Source organism: Falco punctatus (genome assembly GCF_963210335.1).
Source record: "Falco punctatus genome assembly, chromosome: 4".
Classification (NCBI taxonomy): domain Eukaryota; kingdom Metazoa; phylum Chordata; class Aves; order Falconiformes; family Falconidae; genus Falco; species Falco punctatus.
The window spans coordinates 72,333,042-72,360,481 of record NC_137583.1 but is presented as its reverse complement, the minus strand read 5'-3'; the positions used below and the strand labels follow the sequence as shown (position 1 = coordinate 72,360,481).

At 36.2% G+C, this 27,440-nt stretch overlaps 1 protein-coding gene across 4 annotated transcripts; it reads right to left on the bottom strand.

Annotated features, from left to right (window-relative positions):
* Window positions 1-1,187: 1,187 nt before the first annotated feature.
* On the bottom strand, window positions 1,188-26,890 carry NSUN6 (NOP2/Sun RNA methyltransferase 6). 4 transcript variants are annotated; one of them, XM_080382805.1, is made up of 12 exons: window positions 26,853-26,890; window positions 23,236-23,343; window positions 22,306-22,461; window positions 20,553-20,632; window positions 19,208-19,317; window positions 16,538-16,691; window positions 14,843-14,924; window positions 13,070-13,189; window positions 10,635-10,779; window positions 8,641-8,789; window positions 7,579-7,704; window positions 1,188-4,618 (listed from the first exon to the last, which is right to left on the bottom strand). In XM_080382805.1, the coding sequence occupies exons 2-12, from the start codon at window positions 23,308-23,310 to the stop codon at window positions 4,406-4,408; spliced, it is 1,410 nt and encodes a 469-aa protein (XP_080238931.1). In that variant the 5' UTR covers window positions 23,311-23,343; window positions 26,853-26,890; the 3' UTR covers window positions 1,188-4,405. The 4 variants fall into 4 exon arrangements, with proteins under 4 accessions (XP_080238931.1, XP_080238929.1, XP_080238930.1 ...); XM_080382803.1 differs by having other exon boundaries at window positions 26,843-26,877; XM_080382804.1 differs by lacking the exon at window positions 26,853-26,890 and adding an exon at window positions 26,017-26,663.
* Window positions 26,891-27,440: the final 550 nt, after the last annotated feature.

Sequence of the window (27,440 nt, the reverse complement as noted above, 5' to 3'; positions counted from 1 at the left end):
GTATTTTTTGTATGTCTTTTCAAATGAATACACATCAGTGCTGTTCAGCAGCCCAAGTGTATCCTTTACCAGTTGTTTAGTGTCACACAGACATCACAGAAGAAAGACTTTTCAAGGAGGGACTGGAAGGAGGTGAGAATACCAGTCTTGAGACCTGTTAAGGGACAGGGCAGTTTGGATGAATAAGTAAACAGGTTTGTGCACAAAGGCAGCATCAGTAGGAGTTAAGAGCTAAAAGAAACTATTTTTAAATTGAACCCTAAATTACTGTCTAGAAGTTAAAAAATTCTTCTACAATACTCATTAATTCCTATTCTATGTCTAGCACCAGGAGTACAGAATTCGAGAAGAGTTCCACAATTTTTGCTTGAAGGTGTAAAATTAAATAGGGTAGGGCCAAATTCTTAGGATGAACTACTTAATGAAGACTGGTTTTAAAGCCACAGTGAGTTTGAGTGGAGTACCTGTTTTGACAGAATCTGTAAATTCTTAACCTATGGCCCTTATTATAAGTGGAGCATGAGATGAAATGCCACTCTTCAAACCCTGAGTGAAAGCAGACATCTATTTTCTCCCTGCCTCTCTGGTTACTTACACATGCAGTTCTTGCCCAGGTCTAACACCCTGCTCCTTAATACATACTGTTTTTTATGAATTTGTTAGTAATTAGCATTTTTAAGCTCCATTGGTTTGTAAAGTAATCACATTCTGTGACACCTGCAGAGGTTCCAGCGTGGTCCGTTAATCATTCCCTTGGTTGGAATGCAGTGAGTGGTCCGATTGCTTTGAATCTTGTATCTGTTCAAAGTAAAAGGGTTAGTGTAAACCACCTCCTGTGTTAGTTGCTAAAGCCTCTTCAAGGTTTATTTTGGTTTGTGGTTACATTTGACCTCTGATTGCTTTAACACATCAGGCTGAAAGCTGTTTCCCAAATGCTTTTGACTTTAATTCTATTCTGTCCATGAAAATAAAGCACATTGCAAAAAACTTTCTTACATAGTCTAGAAGAACAGAGAAATTATTTTTCAGAGTGTAATATAACGTTTTTGGTGTACATTTACTTATATTTATTACTTTATCGCAGATCTTTCACTAAAATTTTAGTTCTTCTATCATCTGTAAAGTATGTGAATGCCATTTTTATTGTGAATGTTTTTAATCAAATGTTATTCAGTCAAACTTACTGCTTGGCAATTTGACTATAATTTATTTCCCCACTTTTATATAACAAACGGTTACATATAAGCTTACAGTAGTTTTACAGACAGTTTCTTTTTATAACTTACCACCCTAGAGATGTGTTCCTACGCAGCTCAAAAAAAATTTATATCAGCTATAATAGACATTAAGCTGGTTCTTCTAACTCATCTGTGTTCTCTTTTCTTACTTTATTCTAACCACTTTTACCTATCATGATTACCTACTCAGCAATGAATTCTAGCACTACAAAATTGGATTTGCTCATAATTTTTTTTAAAAAGACTAAACATAAAACCAAGGCTCTTTATATTTTAACACTACCTACTCCAAAGTAATTTCTTGTTGATCACCATCACCAGCCTGTTTCTTACTAAAATACTCCTATTTCCTTAAAATGCATATGAAAACCTACGATCTAAAAATTGGTGGACTCCATGACAGCGAAACAGGAATAAGCTGTATAATAATTTCATACTATACTAGCCTGCCTATTTTAATATATTTATATTGACCAAAATAAATGTTTAGATTTGGCACTATTACTAATACCTATTTCTGAAAATAGAGAAAACTACTTTTCAGACTTTCTTAAAGACAGGATCTGATTGCATGCCTAATCTACCAATTTTGTACGGTTAATCTTTCATTACAGTAACAACTTTTTAAATTTAATATATAAATATATCATATAGTATAAAAATGCATATATTTTTTCAATTGTGCTTCAGCACCAAATGCTGAAGCATAATGATTAAGTGTGTGAAACATTCTTGTCAGGAAAGTAATCCTATTAAAAATGTATATATAAAACGTACAACAGAATTGTGAGAATGAGAAAGTATTCCTGCACTTACAGGTAAAGTCACACTAAGATTGGAAAAGAAAAGAACAGAAAAAAAGGGTATCCATCCAACTTTTAGTCATCTAATTTAGCCAAGCCGGTAGTCAAAGGAAGGCCTCTGACTCCCTGAAGGGATGATTTGGAGCATATTAAGTGAGTTTCTGTTCTGAGCTCCCTGATGGAGAAGTCTTACCCCCTGCTCCTCAGTTACCAGGAGAGAGACGCCTAGGGGAAAGAGCTGAGGCTTATCCCTTTAATATGCTAAGTGTTCTTTTTAAGTCTAGCAGTTGATTTTTGCAGAAACAACTGTAGCGGTTCGGATATCAGTAATTTTTTTCAGGTGAAGTCTGGTCTGCAATTACACTGGAATCAAATACAAGTCAATTACTTTTTCTCCCCCCACCCGGACACTTCTCATATAAAGTCATGAGAGATCACCTTCTTGAAAAGTAAAGAAATCTGAGAATGCCTCAAAAAATCTTCTACTAAAAATTCAGCAATCTTAAATTCTTTCAAATCCAGTATCACACAAATCCTGCTACTGAAACTGAAGGCAAAGTTCCTTCCTTTATATGTGTACACAAATTTCAGTATATAGTCTATGTGTGCTGATTCATGTTTACAGAATTTATGTATTCTGCAAAAAGAAAATGCTTTTTTACTAGCACTGAGTTAAAGATTTCAACATGTACTTACAATAAAAGACTAATCCCTTTTGTTACCAAGTAATTATTTCAGCCGTATTTAGACTAAAGAGACTGTATTTTACAGTATGAGCTTTCATTATTCTAAATAGGGTATCTCACCTACTACTGATGAAACAAAATGACTTTAAATCATCTTCAGATACGTTGTGGTTAATGGCAAGGTGTAACCAACGTAAATAGACGAGTAGTAAAGAATTTCATCTTCCTATACTGCTAGGATAGGCCCTATAAAGGATGTACTAGTCAATCTTGGCAGAATAGATAAAGGGACATTTGTTTTATTTAAGAACAGTAGAAAGCATACGGTATCAAAGCATCTATGGCAAATGTAAGTAAACAGCCAGACTACTGAGAAACAGAATTGTATAGGTTGTTGTGATTGCAAGCAAATGCAAAAGCACTTTGAAGAATATAAAGACAAATTATAAAAGAAGTATCACTTCTCTAAATCCAAACAAATAGTTATGTGGAAAAGATAGACATTTTTCAAATAATACTTCTAAAAACTGGAAATTCATGATTGAGAGGAAAACCACACACACAGAGATGTCACTTTATGTCTTTAAATTGTACTTACTTTTCCCTCTCATGTTAAGTGTTACAATCAGTTCCAGCAATACTGAGAAAAGAGAATACCGGAACTGAGGCAGAATTTTCAAATACATCTAACACCTTTAAGAAATTTAGATTATTAAAACTCTGAGCAGTGTATTAAGGCAGTTCTCATTAGCATGCTTTCCCAGTTTCAATTTTCATATTACTTTAGCTGGTGATGCTTTCTAACCAATAAAGCGTTAATATTCTTAGTTGTTTGAAAGGTGATTTGCAACTTTTCAGATGGTATTATGCGTTGTTTTCTGTCTTCTAATATATTAATCACAAGTGTAGCCCCTTCTGTTGCAAATGTTTGATTTTAAAATTGTCACTTGTCAGCCAGTCCAATAGGCTATTTCAGAACCAATACAGTTTATGCATGGGAAGTTTGATGTTGAAACATTATTTATTTACATTCCCAGAGTGAGATGGTTTAATATATTCATGCTGCTATAAAAGACATGCTACAAAGCCTAATCGTATTTTGTGTATATACTATGTGTACAGAGAATCTTGCTTGTATTAAAATAAAAGAGAAATGAGGTTCTAAGTATCAATTTATAAAACAGTTCTTTGTAAAACGTTAACAGTATTTCGTGAAGCACTATTTAATGAAACATGTAACTATTGGTAAACTTTCATAGAAACTACCTTTTCCAGAATTCATTATAACAGTTCCCATCTATTTATGTTTGTATTTCATAAAGTAGCTTACTTCGCCTCCCAGAGAAACCCTGTTCCTCTGCTTGCTGCACTACAGAAGCAACTCACGTGGGGAAAGGTAGAACAGACAGCGGTATGAATGAATGTAGTTGCCATTCACGCACTGGCCTGATGCAAATGCAAAAGCAAATGGAGACTTAAATATGCTGCCCTCCCCCCAAACATGACTTTCTTCAACCTGTGGCTCTTTCCCAGCAGAACAGCTGGCAGATTTTACTGCTGCCATAGCAACCCTGCGTCAGCCCGTTGGCTTGGCAACATTGCAGCGGTAAGGAACACACTTCACGTCTGAGCTGTTCTTAGGCTCAGAGGTATTTCTTCAGGTTGCATTCCTAAATGCTTATTTACTGTTTGATTTAATAAATTTTGCAATAAAAAATCCTATACAGTCCTTATTCGCCAGTGAAATCAGATCATCCTCCCTGGAATCTTGCAAAGAATTAATATCCATTTCTTGCAATGTCACAGCAGATGGATCAAATCTCTGCAGCAGCTTCAACTGATCAAGTGACAGTCCGGCTCCCCTCATGCCTTCTCCTCCAATGTGAGGTTCCTTTTTAAGTAACGAAGAAAAGCAAATTATTGTATTAATGAAGTTAAATGCCCTAAATTTATTCCACCAAGTGTATGCAGAGCTGCCTAACTCTTGACATGGAGAAGCTGAGTTTATATCATCCACACCAGGGGAGGATTTCAAAGTCACACACCCCTTCCTTTCTTGCCTTCATCTGGCCAATAGGTATGCGAGCATATAGACAAGGTCCAAAGTACCACGAGGAGGTGGTGGTGCGCCTAATCCACTTCAGCCCAGTGGTTTAGAGTGCTTATTGCATACAGCTAGGCAGGTCTAAACTCATTACTCAAAAGGACTGAAACATCACAAGAAAGCTGTTAATCACCACGCAGTAAGAAGGCCTAAAGGTTTTAGGGTGCCACTTCTAAATGATTCAGGACTTCTCTGTGCTAATAGCTGTGAGTTAAGTCAAAAATGGTGATTCTGTAGCCAGTTACTGATACACTCAGTAACAATAATAGAAACACCTGTATTCTTCACATTAATAAAACTTAAGAACTTAAAACTGGAGAAACTGAAAGCCCAAGTCCACAATACTGCCTGAAGAGGCATCATTCTGGAATACGATGCAGCAGAAAAATCTGAGCTTCAGATTTTCTGCCATGTAATTAGACTAACAGGTAAATTGGGACTACCGTTAAATATGTATATGAGGCAGAGAAAGAAAGAGAGGAACAGTTTTGGTATCTGAATTCAGGAGATTACATTCGGCATGAAAATCCTGGAGAGGAGAAGGGCTTAAAATCACAGCCCTTTTCTCAGCATTTCTTGTAAGTAGCCTTGAGTGCTTTTAATTGATGACACTGATTTCTGAAAAAAAAAACACCTTAATTCTTAGCTGGATTGGTCTTTCAATGCATTCACTAAGGAGATAGAACAAAATGTGCAAAAGCTGGCTTTGCAATATCAAAAATGGATCTCCTTTGTAAATCTAGTCTAGTGAAGTCTATAATGCAGCCTGTCTATAGCAGAGATTTTTTTTGAGCTGTCACACTTTGCTAATACATGAGCTCACCCAGTCAGCACATGGTGAGAGTTAGTTGCTTAGCCACATACTGTGTGCTGTAAAGCTGGGCAGCCAAGAGGTTGCACCATGATTCTTCTCTTCCTTTCCCTCATCAGGATTTCAGTGCTTTCCCAGTAAGAGACAAAAAGAGATGTCCATTGCAAACTGAGAAAAAGTAACATAAAAAGGGAGACAAGGGTAGCGGCTCAAAGTAATGTAATGGAAGGATGGAAAGGTAAAAGTCTTGGGAAAATGGCATTATGCAGGATCAACTGACTTGCTCGAAGACAGAAAAAAATTTTCGTCTACCTTTTCCTTTTTCCTTCCAGTTAATTTACTGCATTTAAAGTGATACACGGTATCTCTTGTGTAAACCCCTAAGAGGAAGTATGTCTGCACAGACAAAAGGATCAGCTGCCATGCGCTAACCTCCACCTATGAGATCAATGTCTATGGCTCCAGCTCCCATTTTTCCCTTATCCGGCATGATTCCAGGATCTGTTCCCAAACTGAGAAAATGGGAGACAGCAGACTGGGTATATAAGGAGGGTCCACAGAGAGACTAAAGAATGTGGGAAAGACATAAAGGAATGTGAGGTAAATTGACTTAGACGCCCGTTTCCTGTTCATTGGAAAAGTTGACCTTAGTTTACACTACTGAGGAGCTGGTTATAAGATACTATAAACTCTCTGTGCATGAACAGTGCAGTGTCGCCTCATTAGAAATATACTATACGCAAAAGCTTAATTTTTACAGATACGGCATTTGTATGTGAAAACTAGTGCTTTATTCGAGGCTCATATCACTGGTGAGAGCAAGTCTATTAAACCAGAATTAATCTTGCGTTTGAGTTAGCGGGGCTTGTGTTTTCCTTTGTCATGCTATTGAGTACAATTTGTATGTTGTTGGGTGAAATGTATAATCTCAGTTGAAACAGCTGGAACTGAAAAATTCCCAGCAAATGGATGGTGAGAAAACAGGCAGAAGAACCCTGACATACAGATCTTTTACGAAAAGCTTCGGTTCTGTTAAGTCTTTACCAGCCTTCATATAATTTCCATTGTACACCTATTGTATATGTTTTTAATATCAGTTAAAAAATGGCTTAAACTTAAGACAGATACAAGTCATCACAGAATGTATAGGTAAGCTCAACAGGTATCAGGGTTAGACTTCTCCTCAGAGCCATGATGATAAACAACTAACCCACCCAGCTCATCATATCAACAAAGAGGAAGACAGACACATATGATATGATGATAAACTCTCTCAAGGTACTAATAAAGGTAATATATTTTTGAAATATATGCAGTATAGATAAAAAATTATAGTATCTCCCTATATATTTCCTCCTCCCAGATATCTTAATGGTAGACACTGACTCCAGAGAAGACAAGGTACATTCTAGGGACACTGAGCCTGAAATAAATTTGTTCTCTCATTCCTATACATAATGCAAAAATAGCTCCCATACACATAAATTCCTCCTTCCTCAAAACACAAGGTTCTTTCCATTTATCTCCCGTCCTTTATGCAAGTATTCATTACTTTAGTGGCATTAATGAAATTTTTTTCACCTCTCCTGTGAATATGCAAAAGAAGAAAATAAAATATATGCATTAAAGAACAATTGCAAGAGAAATTTTAACCTGTCTGAACTATTTTTTGTCCCTCCTGTGTTGTGACTGTTGTACAAATCAAAACAATCACAGTACACAGTCAGAAGCTACTTAACAGTCCCTAAATGAAGCTCAATTAAATGTGAAAGTACATTTAGAGCCTCAGAAATCCTTGTGTTATTTCTATCCACAGCAGTTAAAATTGTCTGCAGTGAAAAAGTAGGTGATTTATCGATAGTAAATGTAGTGTGTAACTTTATAGTGCCAAAACAAGCTCACTGGATTATGTGAAGTACCCTAAAAATACTATTACCTGTGGCTGAAGCTGGAGGCATGGAAAAGTTTTCAGGGCCCAAGCAACTTGCTCCTCATTTTCAGAGAGTGTAATTGTACATGTACTATATACTAAAACACCTCCTGGCTTTAGCAATTGCACTGCCTGCAGGGAGAAATAAACAACGGTTCAGCTTATTTTTAAATGCAAAATCTTTTATACTGAGTAACATTAACCAAGAAACCATTAAGCTATGATATTAAAACTTGGCACTTAATTAAACTCATATCTTTCCAAGATAGACATTAGGATACTAATTCTTTTCTGGGAATACAGTAAAGGATCCCATGGATTAGAAAGATTCTTCTTCCCAAATCAGCATTATAGCTCATACAGTTTATTAATACCATTGAGATAATTTACCTCGTAAGATCTGTTATTTGTACAGCTTTGCATATCCCAGACAGATTAGTCAGATTAGTTCAGTTTTCATGACCTGCTGCCAACCACGGGATACACAATATTTTTATCAGTGATGTTAGATGTCAACTGTTTCCACATATTTGGCACGGAAGCTCTATCTGTGCCACTTTTCAAGCAGTGGTTCACTTTGAATACATGTATTTCAGATTTAGACAAGTTTCATGAAATCTTACCTTTCAGCATCACCCCCAGCACACTCCTACTCGCATGAAAAGCTGTAATATGGCCTCCTGGCTTTGTACTCCATCTCGTACCCCATAGGGTACGTCACAGCACCACTGCCTGGGAGTTCTAGGCAGTGAACTTAACAAGAGTCTGTGCTGCTGCAAAGACCCTTGTGATTATTATAAATTAAAACTGATTAAACTGAAGGAACAAAAAACCACATACAAAGGTTTTCATTTACTATAGCTTACGTACACCTTTCCCATGGTCCAGTAAATTGATTTCACCTAGCAACAGATATGGTGGAGCTGAGAGGTTAACTGAATCCTAACGCTTCTTTACTTAACTGCTGAAAAGGCAGAGAAAATAAGGCACCATTTTTCAGTATGAAATTTTATGCTGCAAAAGCATTTATGTTCAATTTAGGTTCTCTGCTCAATGATTAATACATACCACAGTGAAAAGCTTGCGCTGTAGTGGCTGGTAAGAGGTCACCTCCTTTAAAGTCGAGGAATAAGCCATGTTTGGTCTCTGTCCCATCCCACTACATGGAGCATCAAGAAGAATTCGATCAAATGACTCTGGTAAGAATGGAGGTCCTTCTGTAAAAAGCAGTTAGTAATGTAAAATGTGGGGGTTTCTTTCCTTGAGACTTCACCATAGACAAGGACAAGCTGTTACTGCTTCCTTGACATAAAACATTTATGTTCTGTAGATATTGTCTGCAAAAGTCATCTCAGCTAGAGGCAAGCCTCAGCACTGCTGGTGGTAGATTTCATCTCCTGGAAAACCGAAGGTTTGGTTCTGTGAGCTCAAATAATACATGATCCCTTTAGGCAATAGTATTTTTTAACCTTAATTTAATAATCTGAAAGTAAAATGTAAAAGTAATCAAACAAAAATGTTAGAATATGATTGGCCAGAGGTGCTGGGTACAGCATTGTACATATAAGCTGTAATTAACCACAGTCAGCTCGTAACTGAACCAAGTGTGCAGGTCTTTACTGGGAGAAGCCTGTAGTTAAGCATTAAGACTGCCTTAAATAATAATTGGACTGTCTATATAATAACTGTTTCTTGTCATGCATATGTATCTGTAGAAAATAAAGCACTTTATAATAATATGAAATACTACAAGTTCTAATGCATGACACATGCTGCCTTCACAGCAGAACAATTCAGTAAACCAGGACAGTGAAGACAACAACAATTTCTCCATATTACCTGGATAGATGAGGAAATATGTAACTTCCGTAGGCAGAGCCTATCCTTTCATCTGAATCCCGCTGGCTCAACAGCCCAAAAGTTGCTATCACTTTAGTGTTAGAGAGATGACTCGGCTCAGCATCAGCAAGACAAAAGTGGCTCCATATATGTATCTGTGAGTAACCAATGAGGAAGAGAGCCATATATATGCTTTACCTCCTTTTCTCCTCTTCCTCAAATATTCAAGATAAGTCACAAGCGAAAACGAGTGACTTTACTGCTACCTAGCTTGTTCCAGCACTACAAAATGAGTCTATCTGATTTATCTACCTCTGGTCTATTACTACAACATTCAAAATAATATGTCATGTCTTGCAGGGATATACCAAAAAGCCTTCATGATCTCTCAGTATTAGAGCTAGTTCTTGTTCATCTGTGTAAGTGCTACATAGCACCTACAATATTTTATGTTCATGGTAGGCCTATTGAGAAAGTACCTTTATTCCTCCAAAGCAGGAATAACTGCAAGGCATAGGGAAAAGGAAGGTGAATTATGCAACCTGATTCCTACTCAGGCTAACCAGTGACTGGGATAAAAAAGAGTGAGAAAGAACAGCATACTTTGCACAACAAACTAAAAATAATCAAGACGGCAGATACTGTTTAAATCATTCCACCATGGGAACAGAACCAGTATCATAAATACAGCACTTCAGAAAAGCAAATGAAATTAACTTAAAATAATACACTGTGCTTCTATAGAACTTTCCCCTGAACAGCTGAACAAACATAAATGAACTAAACCTTGCAGCACTCCTGGGAGTTAGGTATTAATAACCCCATTTTAGAGATGAGGATTCTGAGGCAGAAAACCCAAGCAATTCTGCAAAAATATTTTTTTCCTGCGACTAAGTCAAACAATTTGGAATATGGGGTTAAACGTTATCATAAAAGAAGCTTTAGGGTTTCTTCAGTCTTTGATATTATCTGGGAAAGGAATGCATTGCCTGTGAGCATATTAGGTTGTGGTAAGGACAGATAGTTTGAGGTTTTTATTTGCTTGGTGGAGAAGCTGATAATCACAAAAGACTAGAAAGTAAAAGAGCGTTCACAGAGCTGAAGCAAGTAGGTATCTGCCAAGATCTCAAGGACTTGTAGACCTGTAGCAGATTTAACACTATTGGTGCAAAACATTACAATTTTCTTCTAAACGCTACTACTACCCAAGATGTTTACTCTACCTTGTTCATCCTCTTTCTTCTCAAATGAAAGTGCCTTTGTTCCGTCATAGCAAAAGGCCTTAACGCAATTCAACTGTAGCAATTCAGCATTCTGCTTAATCTTTTTGACCTTGTTAGCGATCTTGTCCATGGCTATTACTTCACCCTGAAAAGGAAGCAAAGTTTTTATTGAAAGCATAGGAATTAAATGGATGCACAGTTCCTGCTTTCCTCCTTGCCCCATGAGCACTGTAATGAATGAAGCTTAGTTTTCCCTACGTAATTTTGTTATTCTTAAATCTACATTCCAGTAGTCCTTGTTCAATCATATTTTCTGTGATACCTGCATTAGGATATATACTAGTCTGAAGCTGTGTGCGTTCTGCCCAGCATTAGCTGCTTGGCACAGTCATTCCCTAAGGGACCCTAAAATGTCTGGCTTCTGGCAAGTGGGGTTTTTGTTTGTTTCTTTTTTTTGTTGTTTTGAACTGGTTTACTGATCACTAAGTTAGGTAAAAATGTAATCATCTGAAAGAGGGTAGAAGTTACAAGTACATCTTAAAATAGGTCAACAGGTTTTAAATTTGCATGGAGATGGTAGGAAACAGGATCACACACAGCTCTGTCCTGAGGAAATGAGGCCCACAGGGACACTCTGGCTTGCTCAGACTTGTAATGTCCTGTTACACTTGCAGCAGTTCTCACTCACTTTACAGTAAATACTAGAATAGATTTAGACGTGGGGGAAGGGGAATCACAATTACACATTATTGCTTTTCTGAAAGAATAAGAGTTCTTTTCCTGTCCCACGATAAATCAAAACAGTCACACACCCCTACCTGCCAGGTGAAATCTGTTAAGTGCAAACAGTAGTATCAGTAAAATCTAGAACATTAATACTATCTTAAAAAAAACACCAACAAAACAACCAAAGACAAAAAAACTCTACTAGCCTTGCTATAGCAAACAGAACCTGCTGAGAAAACATGGCAATGTTTTCCTATTTGGTGATGGCTCTCTAGAGGTTTATGGAAGGGTAACATGACTAAGGTAGTTAAAAAAAAAAAAAAAAAAAAAAAATCAAAAAAAGATTGATTCAAATATTTTGAAATGTTAATGATTTAATATACTGTGTATAGAAAATTAGTACAGAAAAACTGTGAATGGAACTTAAGAACCAAAAAAGCAATGCAAATTTACTAATGCATTTTCTCCATATCTTAAAATGAAATCCTGTACTTAGTCAAATTTCAACATCTGTATTCTTAATCTTTACCACTTCAGCTGGAGGTAAGTACAATCAAAATATCTAAAATGACTAAGGAGAAAAACAGTTATGCAAAGTTACACAAAATGTGTGTACACGGATGGAAGGAGTGTAGGTGTAAATGAATCCATGACAGAAATACATGCTTTTACAGACTTTCTCTATTTATCACACTGAAATTCTTGACTGGAAGTTTTATAAATCTATCTAAAAAATGTCTCATGACTGTCTAATGCATGGAAGAAACACTTCAATAAGCAAACCATCAAAGAGCTGAATACATATCTTTTCTAAATACATTCACATCATTAGCCACCGTAATTCCCATTAATGCACAACCATCGAAGTACTGCATAATGTAACTGCAAGATTTCTAAATAATCTGATATATTCTAATAACCCTATTCCAATGACCACATTAGCACCTTACAAAATTTTTAGAGGAAACATTGCACACTTTTCCCCTCTCTGCCAGAAAAGAGTAACCTGCATTTCAGTCTTTCATTTTGCATATAACAGTTTAATATATGCAAATTGTTATTCCTGTATCCACATTCTTTTTTGGTTTGTGTGTGATTTTGCTTTGTCTTTCTCTAATACTATTTTTTGCTTCTTCTCATATTGCTACTTTCTGATGAGATATTTTTTGGTTTTGTGACCTTCTACCTTAGAATGACAAATTCAGACTAGAAATTCAGTCTAAAATCATATCTGTATTGCATAATTGATAATTTTTACTTAGAAGTGGATTAGAAACTTTTTAATAAATTTTTGTACAGCCTGTTGTGCATTCTTTTAGCACATAGTAGTAACCCCTGATTTCCATATATTCTCATTTTCATGAACCCAGCATATTCCTGCGTAACTTTGCCTTGCATGTTACCAATTCTTCCATTACAAGTAAATCAGTAACATTTAAAAAGTGAAGTCAAACATATTTCAACAGGCCGATTTGCAGCAAATAAGGTCTTAAATGTGATGGTAACTATTTGATAAAGATAGTCTGTGCCTATTTCAGTAACTCTGATGTGTAGCAAAATATATTGGTAAGCAGAATGTTCAAAATATTAATTGTTTGCTATTGTAAATTATCTGTGCACCCTGACGGCTAAGTGACGTGAGCTGCACAAATGAACAGTGATCAGGCTTTCCTCACTGAGACAGAAAATTCTCGATGACTTTCTCTTACCTGGTCATGCATTAATGTTGCAAGATGGGTTGTTTTTCCTCCAGGTGCAGCACACATATCTAGAATTCTCTCTCCTGGTTGAGGGTTTAAAATATGGCTCACAACCACAGAAGGCAAGTTCTGTCATAAAAACAAATATGGGAGAATTCAAACCTTATATCCTGCATTAAGGAATGACAAACTCATTGAAACAAAAATTGATTCAGCAGTGAAGATAACTATGACATTGCTGTCAGTTCCTTAACAAAAAATGAAGTATTTGGATTATATAAAAGAGACAGTATAGGTCAGAAGTCTCCAGTGGCTCCTTTTTTATTTAAAGTAATATACGAGTATCTATGACTGAAGTTAAGGGGTCATGACTACGGACACTACAGTGCTAGAAATCAAAATAGAACAAGTTGATACTATCACAGACACAGAGCAGCTCTGTACATTACAACTATCTTATATTGACCTGTTTATTGGAACATTTACTATATGAACATATTGGTGTAGTATAGTAATGAACAGTAAGATCAATAGGCAGGAGTTTAAACTTGCTGAATTAAAGTACCAAGAAGCTGAACTGTGCAATTAATCGTATAAACAGAACAGATGGACTGAAGAGAAATAATATGCAATAATTGTGCACAGTATTGCATCTTATGCAATACGGAAATACTCTGAAAGATTCTCTTCTAACTTGGTTCAACACAAAGGTATAGAATCCTTTTAAAATTGTCTTTACTACATGTTGTCTTTGTGACTAAGAGAATTCACTGTAATAAAGGACTTACTGTCTGAGTGATAGTTATACAAATCAAATGAGGAGATAACTCAATTTCAGAGCAAATCTCTGAGCAAGGGCTTATTTGAGATAAAATTTACATTCGCTTTAAAGATTAAAATAACTTTTTTTTTTTGAAGGCTGGACAGCTTGATTTTGTTTTAAACCCTGTTTCTAAATCATCATATTTATATCAAAAAAATGCAATAACATTGTTGGCATACTAAGTGTCTTGGTGATCTAATTGAGGTATTCACTTTGTGTCAGCAAAGTGAAATCAATAATTTTACCTGATCTAGGAAAATTGGAAAGTTCCATGGTTTGATCAGCCTATGTTTCAACGTAGCACAAGTGGCCAGTTGTCATGCCTGAGTATTGCTTTTAATTAGTCTTATTGAGAGGGAAAAGGAGTGTAAGTATCATAAATACAAAATACGTGAAAGGAAAAGTTAGTTTGAAATAAGTTCTAAAATTCTACACTAAAAACTACACAAAAATTTATCATTCTTTGGAAGCTGTGCAGTTTCATGGTAAGAGGCAGTGAAAGCTGTGTGCTGTAAGATTTTTCATACTTTTTTTTTTTCAGGTGGATTTTTTTTCATTAGGCCTAAAAATATAAGGATTTTCTCTTCAACTCTGTCAACCTAATATGTTGAGATTATTATCTACAGAAGTATGTATCCTAAAAGAGGCTCACATTTCAGAGTTCATAGGCAGATTCCAAAATCTAAAAGTTCTATGCAGAGCATCTGTACAAAAACAATTTGTAAGTTTTTAAGTGGAAGTCTCTTAAATCCCTTTGAAGTCCCTTACTGTATATCAAACACAGTATGATTAAACCCCCTACATGTAGATACTGACTTCATTCTAAATGCTTTGTTTTCTTTAAAGAGTTAATTAGATGCCTTAACACGCAATGAATACATAAAGTATTAATCTGTGCTTAGAGGATATTCATTATTCTGCAAATAGTACAGACTTTAATTTTTTGTAACAAAACATACCTGTAAAAATAAATGACTAGGTAGCACGTTGTCAAACGAAGGACTAAGGTAGACTGGCTCTATCATTCGTACGCCCATCCCACTGAAAAACATGAAAAAAAAAATTCAACTACACAGATTTATAATTTTTAACAGTATTCCATTAAAATCATTATGCTTAAAAATTGAAACTTGAAACAATATTCTCACAAAAATGAAAGCACTTACACATAAACTAAAAAATACTTTTACAATTTTGTAATTATATTCTTTGAAATTACATCATTAAGTTGGGAAAACCATAACAAAAAATGTAATATATTATAAATTGGAACTATCTCTAAAAATTGCATCAAGCAAATTTATCTTTTTTTTCTACACAATACAAACTGAGATCTAATCCAAGTCTTGATAATGTAAAGAAATGCATAAAACCAGATTTAAATATGTTAATTTCAGACCATAACCGCTTTTGGTAGCCATGTATGCACTAGGGCACTGGCATATGATTTCCTACTTAGACCTTCCTCTGAGATTTCAGTCAAATAACTAAAGGAATTCTATTTCAAAAGCCTTACAGGAACATTGATTTACCTGCAAAGCAAAGGTTTGAACTTCGAAGCAACCTAAAAAAACTCCCTTTAAATATGGATGAAGTTCTGACACAGATTTCATTAAGACAAATGTACAGGGAAATGGACAACAATTTAAAAAAAAAAAAACCAATACTGAGCCTGAAAACAATAGATTACTGAAGATAACAAGAAAAATAATTATTTTGCATATGCACTGCACAGTCCAACAAGACAGAAGGACATGAGAAACTTGCAGACACCACATTTAGCGTTAACATACTGCCATTCCATGTCATCAACTCAACAGGTATATCCTACCACTGCTACTATATTTAAGCTCTAATAAATCAGAAATCCTCTGACAATGTAGTATTTTTTACTAGATCTTTCGTAGTTTGTTCTCAGGATATAAAGTCTAGGTCATTAATCTGACATCCATGCTCTTCTACACTGCTTTTTATATGTGTTTTAGCTGACAGAAGACCAGCAAACCATATGCTTTGGCAACAAAACAGAAAAGCAAGTAATTGTGAAATAGAAAACTCCCTTGGCAAATGATATTATTTTTTTTAAGGTATCTGACCATATGTTCTGTCCTCTGCTCCACCACCACCCCTTATAAATATTTTTAGGAGATGGAGAAATTGACAAGGCTGCACTTCTGTTCCATCCAAATAGGAAAGTGGTACAGAAAAATTTACCCAAAATGCAATTTTGCCACAGTAAGAATGACTGTCACTTCTGTTTGTTCTATATTATTGAAGTCATATGCTAAACATAAATCCTGAAAAGGCTCCCATTTACCTCCTCCTACCTTTCAAGTAAACTGTTATCTGGGTATCACTATGAAACTAAATGTTGAGTCTGCTAATACTTACTGTAGTACTTTAATCATAATTGCCATCACATTGCCACTTCCTTAGTTGTGAAGTTACAGAAGACAGCAGGAGGCATGATTTATTATATTTCCAGAAACTAACCCTTCTCAAAAAGTACTGGAAATCCCAACATGCAACACAGGTCTCAGTGAAAGCCATCTTGTGGTTTCACATAGGGTACAGAACATTTTAGAATCTTCCCATCTTCTTCCCTTTACAAAGTCACAGACTGCAGGTATATATTGCAGTTACTATGGACTTACTTCAGTGGGCCACTTGAGCTAAAGATTTCACTGCGACTCAGTTCTGAAATCCCATTTCCAAGGAAAACTTTGACTCCTTCAAATTCTTTGGCTCCTCTTTTACATTTCCCTTCAATATCTGAATAAACTGAGACCAGATCTCCAGCTCTCATAACTGTGCAAAGAAGAACATAAATTTTGCGATTAATATTATACTTGGCAAGACAGTAGTAACCAAATAATTCATGATTTTCAGTAGACTACTTCAACTTCTAAATCATAGCAGACTTTAAACTTTCTTGATGTCATCAAATAAAAAGATCAACTGATACTAGGCTTGAAAGTGTACATGGTGAATGATGGCTACCAAATGACTAGAGCTATTGGGAGACACAAGGTTACAAATCAAGACAGCGTGTCTTGTTTTTTAAGAGGCTAGACAAATCTTCACTTTATTTATTTTATCACTACATGATCACTCGTAAGTTTCAAGTACACTCTTCAGGATTCAGTCCCCTGGGTGTACTCCAAGCACACAAGTACATGAAACATCATTGGTTCATATTTACCGTACAAAGACATTAATACTGTTTGTCTAATGACCTCTCAATAGCTAGGTAGAACATAGCTATAGCTGCTTTTCTCTTAACTATTGCTTTGATACAGTTATTGTATATTCTTGCTGAAACAATTTTCCTGGTGTGGCTTTCTTCCCTGTAAGGCAACAGCTGATCTAAATAATACTCCAAAAGTGCTGGCTGAAAAATATGCTTAAAAATAAAGGCCTCCACTGACACCAATAATTTTTTTTTTTCAAAATTACATCTCTGATGTGTCTGACTGGGTGGAGCAACCAGAAGATACGACAAGTAAGACTAATGATAGTTCAGCTTCCCAAGAATTCTTTGAATTGTATTGAGGATTTTTTTCCATTTTCAAGTGGCATTCTGAATATGCACAAGTGTCCTGGAATTCTTAAATGGTAGTATCTGTTGAGCAGCCACTAAACATTTATTTTTTTGCATAGCTTCAATTTACAGAATGTGAGACAAAAATGACAATTGTTTGCTTAAACTTCACTGAACAAAAACTTGAAGCAATTTAACTCTTCCATCAAGTATATCTGCCAATGACTTTTTGCAGTACTCAAACACAGAAGATTTTATTTTGCTCTCTGCTGTCAATTATCCTTTCAAAATGCATTAATACTGTGTACATTTCTTAAGCTTTTTGTAGCTTATATTGGCATTCCATAAACATAAGGCTTAGTTTGATTAGTTAAATTGAAGTCAAAGCCCCCTCATAATTAGTTTACCCTCATTTGGGTTGTAAGTTCAGTGATTAAATGTGTGTTCTTGCCATATTCTTTTTTTTTTTTTTCCCCTAGTTAGACCATCTGTGCTTAATACAGCCTTATATTTAGCCTCAAGTGCGTAGCCTGCTCTTTTATTTTCCTATCTTCAATTCCCCTGCAGTGTTCCCAAAGTTTTACAGTATCTTTTCTTTGAATTGATGTTGCATGCATAATTACATGCAGCAATTATGATAAATCATTAGTTGACTCAAAGAAGGATTTGAATATTTATGAGGTTTTCTAAATAAGCAGTTTCAACAACTGCCACAGCAATATACTTATTTCATTATCAAGTCCTAGATTGAAAAACATTCCTGTTCAGTGAATTGGACTTAAGCACATGCTTAGAACTTCTTGAAGGTTTTTTCTGAAAGGCAATGAAGTTAAGTGGCTACATAAATGCTCTCCTGACTCACTTTGTTTAATAATAAGAACCATGATGATTAGTAGATTTCATCACAATAGAATAATAAGATGAATCATCCAAAATTATACTAATTTCACATAAAGTTTATTTGACAGTTAAATAAAAAATAAATAGGCTGCTGAACACTAAAGATGTATATGTAGACATTTTATCTTTTCTCACAGGCATTGAAACAAAAATTTCCATTTCTTATGAATCTGACATTAAAACTGAAGATTTTTCTCTTCAATAGAGCAAAAACTTTTTACTAGATCTGTCATACACAAACAATATCACATGAATCGCCAATGGATTAAAAAAAGAACCGGTTTTTAGATCTGTAACTTAGATACTGACAAGATCATGAAGGTAAGTGCCTTTGTGACTGAATAAAGAAATAGCATATCTGGAAATAGTGTTTATTAAATAATCAACATCCATCAAGTTACCATCCAGATATATCTGTTGTGGCACTCCTTTTGTTCTTTTTTTATTATTATTTTGACAAGACTCGAAAGCTGCAGACTTCTGTGATTTATTCTACATATTAAAATGTACAGTATTCAGTAGTAAAAAAACGCTTTAAAAGCCAGGTTTTACTTTGAACATGCTGTTTAAGAAGATTTTCAAAGGCAAAAAAGAAACTGAAAACCTTGAGAACTAATACTTCAGCTAGGAATTATATACAGAAAAAGGAATTTAAAACACGCCAGGTGAGAAATAATTACATATAATTTATCACAAGTATAATGCAAACATAGTGAAAAACTTTAAAATATATATATTTACCATAAATTACAACTATAACATTAATTTCAGCTCTGAATAGAAAAAAAAAGTCACTAGTCACTATTTAGTGCAAATTGTCATCAAGGAGTGACTTTTTTTGTCCTCTTTACAACTTAACTGTGTGTATTTAGAGAACTCTTACATCTTGAGGTAGATATGATTCCAGGGACATAAACATGCGCTCCTCGAAGTACTGCGTATCCACAGTGAGCTCCAACAATGACTTCAGATGCATGCTTTTTTAAATCTCGCCTAAAAATACAAAACGTAGTCCAATTTTTTTAAAAAAACAGTATACTGAAAAAAACAAATAGCCCCCAAGTAAACTCTAGTTCATAAATACTGTTTTCATCACAATATAATAGAAAAAACGGTTAACTATCACGTATTACATTTAAAAGATTTTAGTCCCAGAGGAATCAAAGGAAAGAGCCAAGAAGGAAACCAGTTCTCAAAATAAAGCAGATTCGGATACATTCTGCCACTATTATGAACCTGACACAGGAACAGAAATAAATTATACTGGGACGGAGAAATAATCCTCTATCTATTCCTAGGCCAGATGATTGTAAAGTGATTTTTTTTGTGTGTTTAACAGCTGCTAAGTACTTCTGTAATAAATGTATAACCAGGTGCAAGGAACTTTGCCAGTAAGAACTGTGAAGATGATAGTTATTCAACCCTATTAAAGTGTAAATATATTTGATTATAAAAAGAATAGAATGTTCAGGAAAAGATGCTACAAAAGATAATTAAATGAATGAATGAAGAATAAATAAGAGCATGAAATGCTATTTTGAGTGTAGAGCATTCACATATTAGTACTATTTGTTAACGATTTCTATCTAATCATGATATAAACTGAATCTGAAGTATGTTAGTCTTCATTATGAATAAGATACTTTAAAATGCCCATCAGTGAATTCAATAAAACAATGAAGAAATTCCATAGGGGTAGGCACAGATGCAACATGGGAAATATCTAAACATATCTTAATTTTTAAGAACGGATAGTCATCTTGTAGGGCATAAAACTGATTTAGTAATCCTCTAAGCATCATTGATCTAGTCTCCCTAAGTCTTGCGCTGGACTTTATTCCAGTGGAATAAAAACCTACCTGTATTTTGCTATAGTTCTATATTCCACTGCAAAAGTTTAGTTCTTCCATCTGCAACCTACCTAGCTTGCCAGGGAGGAGGTACTTATCTTACATTTTCCCTATAAAATGTTAATCGCATAAATCAGGAGAGAACTCTCTCTATCTTTTCTTACATCTTTTAAAGACTAAAATTCTTGACTTGGTTAGGATATGGACTGTCCAATAAGTCTTAATATAAATGAAATTGTGCTTCATTTATATTCATTATAATATTTATATAATTATATTCATATAATATTTATATAATTATCATAACCGTTTAACAAGGAATCTATAAGTAAAATATGTGTTATGATGGTTTAAGGCTAAAGACTGAAAATTTCAAACCTGGGTCCAATGACAGGAATTAATAAGATGTCCTGGAGTTTCGGATGCTCAAGAACTGGAACACATAGTTCTTTAAATTGCTGTTTCATTTAAAAAAAAAAAAACCAAAACATAATTATGAAGCGATAGTAAAAAACCTAATAATAAAGTAATTAGACTGAAAACTATTTTTCTATTCATAATTTATAGTTGTAGAGACATAAAAAGAAATTTAGTGAAAACAGTTAACAGAGGCTGGGAAATAGTGTGGAAGAAGACACTCCATATTAAAAATACTGGTGTAAAAGACTAAACATTTAATAAATTGAGAAATAACAAGGCCAGAAAGGGATCACTGAGAACTGACGTCAGGGACTGGGACAGCATTCAGACACTCATAACCCTCCCACAGATTTTTGCTTTCTTCTGGAAGAAGGTTGTGTCGAGTTCTCATCAGACCACAGTACCACCAGAGAAGCTGTGCGTTATCAGAAGGTTGATTCTGTGTTATCTTTTTGATGTTATTAATTATAAATCACTGTTTACTGATGTGTTGTGTGTCTTACTTAATATGCCAGGTTGGCAGTATTTTTATCTTCCTTTTCAGCTTAACTTCGACTGGGTGCTGAGAGCCGAGTTGTGCATATAGTTGAAAAAAACAACAGCTTGGCATTTTGAAATTGTTCCTGGACTTCAAAAAGACAGTGTCTTCTCTCCTAAGCCTTCTAAAATATAACCTCAAAATATGCAAAACCATAAATTATTTTATATCTGATAAAAAAGTATTTTCTCTTAAGAACGAAAACAATCCATGAGCATTCTTTTGTCAAAAACTTACGTAGTTTCCTTTTCCAATATAACCACACTAAAAAACCACAAAAATTTTACCAAAAGCAAGTCTTAATTCAGTTTTCAGTAAAGCATTTTCCCTTGAATCAAAATATCATACTGCAATACCCATTTCCAGATTTCTACAATCAAGCTAAAATTAGCATAACTCATTACCATTCCAGCCAGCAGAATACTGTCAACTCCTCTGCATCACAGAAACATCTTGGCTCCTGTCATGCAATAGCTCCCTGTACACCCACAAGTAAATTAATAATTTACTTAAAGAAGAACTGGATCTTTTTAGACAGAGTGAAGAACTAGGATAGAGTTTCAAAATAATCTACTTACACACAATGTCTTACATATTATCAGATAAATAAATGTTTAGTTAAGTAAAAATCCAGAAAATTATACAACTATTAAAAACAGGTTAAAAAAGAAAACAGAAGAACTGCAGGGCATAACTCTGGCTCCAGTTTGTAAAACACACATATTTTTCTCACTTTCCTAAACATTTTGTGCAATGAGACATACAGCCATTCTCTTTGATCATTAATAAAAATGTTTTAAACACGCTGAACATGGCATACTGAACTAGAGTTTTTATGTCTTTCTACCATCTTCTCTAGACTTTTGATGCTTTTACAGTGTTTACTACAGTAGTACCTTAATCCTATCTAAGGTCTGAATCTTATGAAAAAGTTGGTTGTCCTCTCCCTCTGTTACTGCCTTTCTTAGAAGTATTAGATGAGGAATACTGCTAGACAATGAATTTTCATTTGACATTTAATGCTGACAGGAAATGAATATGATTGCATTAAATGTTAATACTAGAGGACATATATTAAGCTAAGGAATAGTTTCCAGTAATGAAAAGTTCTCATAATCAGGCAACAGATGAAATATCCTGTTATTTTTCCTGTAACAAAGAAATTGCACATACCTTCTGGATCTCTTCAAACAGCAACTTTTTCACATGTTTCACCGAGGCCAAGTGGGTATTAACTCTAACAGTTGTGAAAGCTGGTGGATGAGATAGATGCCTTAACAGAGATTGATATTTACTCTCCACTTCCTCCGTGCCTAAAGCAGTGATAAGCTGAAAGTGAAAGAAGATATTTTATATTAAAGACATTCACACAGCAGCCCCTTGCTCAGTGGAAAAAAAAAAAAAAAAAAAAAAAAAAAAAAAAAGCATTGAATAAACGCGCTATAGAAATGGAGGAATATGGTTGTGTGGTGTGCAATAGTGAGGCATGTCTATGTCTGGAGGCCTAATTCCAGTGAAAACCTCAAAAATTTATTGAAAAGAACTTGTTGCAAAAACATTCATATTAGCAAGATCATTGTAAACAGGCTGCATAAGAGCGTATGTACATATATATACACATATAGAGCACAGTGATATCTATGATACTGTACAAAGAGCAGTCCTAAGGAGATGGAAGAGTAGATTCAAAACAATGAATTAAAAACTCTTATCCCAATATACGAAAACATCATTTATGTCTCCATTGGCATTAGGAATTCATAGATTGTCTATAGCATTTTTGGTTCTAAACTGGAGTAAGGAAGTATTTCTCATCAATATTACGTGGTTAATTCTCTGCAATCATTCTTCAGTGAGACCCAAAACCGAAGTCTCAGATTTACTCTTAAGTTTAGTTTAAATATTTTTGTGTTACTTTGAGCCAACAGGCATAAAGAACAACTTTATATTTTAAATAGAACTATAGATGAAAATCTGTGTCTAATATATTACAATAAGGTATTGTCTTCATATTAAAGTCGCACAAAATATTAAAGTCAAAGGAATATTAACAGTCTAATTAGTGAGTATTTGTTGATGATTAGTAGCACCTATTTCACATACCTCATTATTTCTGAACACTTTGGTGAGATACTCTTCAACTTCACATTGGAAAGAGATTTTGGGGAAAAAAGACATCTTCCTTTAGTTTTTAAATCTGCTGGTAAAGAACTGAAAGAAGCAAAATATTTTCTTAACAGTTTTTGTCATATTATGTAAGTTTATAAATGTAATGTAAGATGTACCCACAAACTAAGCTGCAGTTTCTGATTCTTCCGTTTTAATAATGCAATTTTGCTGTACTTAAAATTCCAAATATTGCTCAGGTTATGGCTGGAACAATACTGTTAATTACATTTCAGAATGTGCTCACTGACATGTTTAGCATTTGCCATCACATTACAATGAGAATACCAGCCATACCTTCCAAGGCTACTGTTATGAGTGTTTGAAATTTGATGAAAGCGTCACCACCTCTAAATCCTGTCCTGTTAAATCTCCCCTACCTATCCTTGGGGAGAACTTGTTGTTTAGTCCTAGAATTCACTCACAAAGGCTCCTCCCAGTATTTAGCTTTGACTCTTCCAAGTTCCATCTTTGAAATTCTTATTCTATTATGTCATCAGATCTGTTCATTTTTAGAAATAATCTTCTAATTTTTCCCTTTTTCTCAAGCTTAACTTCTTAGGTTTCCTCCATAGTTCAAATTGTTCAAACTTCACAACAGGGGGACACATGCATGACTGTTGACAATGCTTTTTATTTTTTCCATATATACTTGAAAAATTAAAGGAGGACTATAAATAAGAGTTGTTTCTTGACATTAATTCACAGTGGGAACAGTGAAGCATTAATACAAGAGAAGCTCTGAAGATTTTGAGTAAGAATCAGCAAGCTGTCTGGTGAAAGACTACATGGTTAAAAGCTACAATAAATTTTCAGATGTTGCCTTAATTCCTTCAGCAAAGCCCAGCTTTAAAGCCCCTATTGTAGCTCAGCTCTGATGCAGCTTTTATTCTTTGTAATTATTTTCTGTTTATTTTTCTCTGTTAGTAATAAAATACGGTTATTTTCCCAAGTTCTATCTACCCACCACTATATTGCCTCAATTTTGAAAGATTACATACACTTCAGTCTGAAATGAGACTTCCTAAAAATTTAATAGTTTATTTATACTAACTTACATGGAGGGAAAGTGAGAACACCTGTACCCATCACTGAGGTTTATTCGATCCATAACAAGGGAATTCGAATACTAACATACTACATTTTCATTGCATTAAACATACTTGGAGAAAATACGCGGGAAAGTTTGGTATTAATTCTATTTGACTAAAAGGTTATTTGTCACTTTTACTTATTTGTCACAAACTGCCTCAAAAATACCTTTTTTTTGGTATTTCAGGTTCAGCTGAAGTTTTAATACTAAAAGAACATCATTTTGTGACTTAACTATTGAGCCCAGAGAAAGGCAGTATTCAGTTTCACCTGTAGGAGTTTCCAAGCCTTATTCCCAACATTAGCAGCCTTTGAAAGAAAGAAACTGTAATGGAATTAATGAACTTCTTTTTAGACTCTTAACAAAATACCTAAAAAAATTTACCATGATATTTCTACTAAATCCAATAGTACTACAATAGTTCATACTACAACTGAAATTATACTAAAGCTCAGTTTTAATAGTTCAGACAATGTGACATGCCTTTGAGCTGTTAACCTAGGATGCCTATGCTAAGGGTGGTGGTGTGGGGGGGGTACGCACCCAAAAAACCCACATATGGCTCACATTTGGAATTTTTTTCTTCAGAAGCATAATAAACTAGCATTAAAAAAAAAATCCCATACTTGTGAACTTTTTAAAGAGCTGGAAAGCTGAAAAGAATTAAGCAGATATTTGAAAATGGTAGAAATACGTGTTACTTATGAGCCCTGTAAGTTACTTTTGTTTAACATTATGAAGATATCTTTTTAGGATGTTAAATGGTTATTTTATGATCTCATGGTAATTATGATCTCATAATTAGAGTTACTTCTTCATGGAAGACCAACTACTGATCTGACAGCATGTTGGCAACAAGACTTGTTTCTACCTCGTTTTTAAAATGTGACTGACTACTACCATGAAACACGAGTCAGTAGGTGTTCAAAATCAAAAACCCTTGGTCAAAAACATTGCAAATGACAGAACTTTAATGAAGTTCTCTAAACATATTATTAAAGGGAACCTAGTCCCATGATATGAATTAACAAGACAACTATGTCAACAAATAATGCAGAATCTCTACAGTTTGAAATTTCATACCAAAACAGAAAACTTGTATTACATTAGAAACCACTCCCCTTCTAAACAGGATGGCAAGTATACTACAATGCCTGCAATATAATAAGGACCAACAGAAAAGCAGGAATAAAACCAAGGAGATTTCACTTCTCTCCATATAGACAGGATAGATGTCACACAGAATCATGACGCCACATCTGTGCTATACCATACTTTAGGAAGTCAAGGAACACATAACAGAAGTTAAGACTTGACCCTGACTAGTTCATAGGGCCTGGTACAAAACATTGCTGCAGAAGAGCTGCTGTCATAGCAACCGTAAGGCATATGGACTCAACACATCCATTCAAACGATAAATACAAGAAAGCCACAAATTGTTAGTTCAGGAAGAGGAACAACACAAAAATGAAAAGCAATTCCTTGGTTAAAAAGAGCAGTCAGAAGAACCAAACCATTGTAAGCAGCCTGGAAAAGCCTGTGCACTTTCAGAGCACACTCACACAACCTGCAGCTTCAGCCTGCACTCATCCCCTTTCAGTGGCCATTATCTCAGAAAAGATACCATGTAGCTTAGAGAGATGTGGGGAAAGGTGATGACCTGCAGGTGGGGAATGGCTTTCCAATAAGGGAAGACCAAACAGCTTGCAATATTCCAGGCTGTGGAACACAGTTGAGCAAGGACAGGATAAAAGTTTGCAAATTTAAGTGTGGTGGGAAGGATGACGGAGACTGTATGTGCCTCTTCAGACACAACAGTCAAACTTCAAACAAACCAGCAGGAGGCAAGTTCAAAACCTGCAAGCGTTATTTCTTCTACCTACTGTGCCGTACACCTTGCCCGAGGGAAGGCTTAAACTGACTTCAGAAGAGAGCCCCTGCGGGAGCATCACGCCCTGTTCACCATCTCCTTATGGATCCCCCTCTGCCCCTGTCGGGAGCTACCGTGGGGACGCAATGCGGACCTGGCTTTGATCTACCACCGCACCTAAGGCAAAGGCAGCCAGCACCCAGAGAAGCCGAGCAACATTTAACTTTCCAACGCCCTTTCCCCACCCCTTCCCACACGACGGAAAATTCAGTCGGCTCATTGCTGTGGGGAGCGCAATTCGGGGCTACCCCCCCTTGCTGCCCCACCGGCCCCACTATTGAAAGCGCCGGGGGTGGGGTGGGGTGGGAAGGGGGCGCAGCTGTTGGCAGCCTCCCTGAGGCCTTGTGCAGCACCTCAAGCCAGGCCCAGGGGTATCCGAGAGGCGGCGCACCCCAGCGGGCCACTTGCCCGCCGCCCCGGGACGCCACGAGAAGGGCGGGGCGTGCAGAGCCGGGCCCAGCCCCCTCCCGCCTCCCGCGGCAGCGCGCGGACCCCGACGCGCGGCCAGGCAGCCACCTACCGCCACGCACCAGAGCTCTCCCACCCCCTCCGCGGCCGCGGCAGGAAGTCCCGCCTTTGAGGCCGCCACGGATTGGCCGGAGGCCGACAGGGCGGTGCCGGCCTTGCCGTTACCATGGCAGCCAGGCACGCCGCGGCGGAGCCGGCAAGCGGCGGTGTGCTGCAGCGCTCTGCCGCGGGAAGGGCGGCTGCGGGCCTGGCCCACAAGCCGAGAGCCACCAGCGCGGCCGGCGCAAGCAGCACCCTTAGCACCCCTGCCGCCGCAGGAGCTTCCCCCGCGGGCAGAGCCCGCTTTGCCGCAGCGCCCTCCTCCCTCTCCGGGGTTTCGCGGTTTGAGTCCCGGAGCAGCTGCCCGCACCGTTGCCGGTGGTGGGGTCGGCGTGTCCCTGTGTTACGGGGCAGCAATGAGTTTGCGGCGCTGCAGCAGCTCAGACCGCGAGATACAGCTCCAGTATATAAAGAAACTTATTTGACAAAACGTTGGTGCAGGGCTTTTTTCTTCCCCGCATGATCAAGCTTAAATGCTGCTGGGTGGATTAAAATGACAGGTTTTGTATTTCTAGCCCTCCTGCCGGTAAGTGCCTGCAGGTTCCTTCACT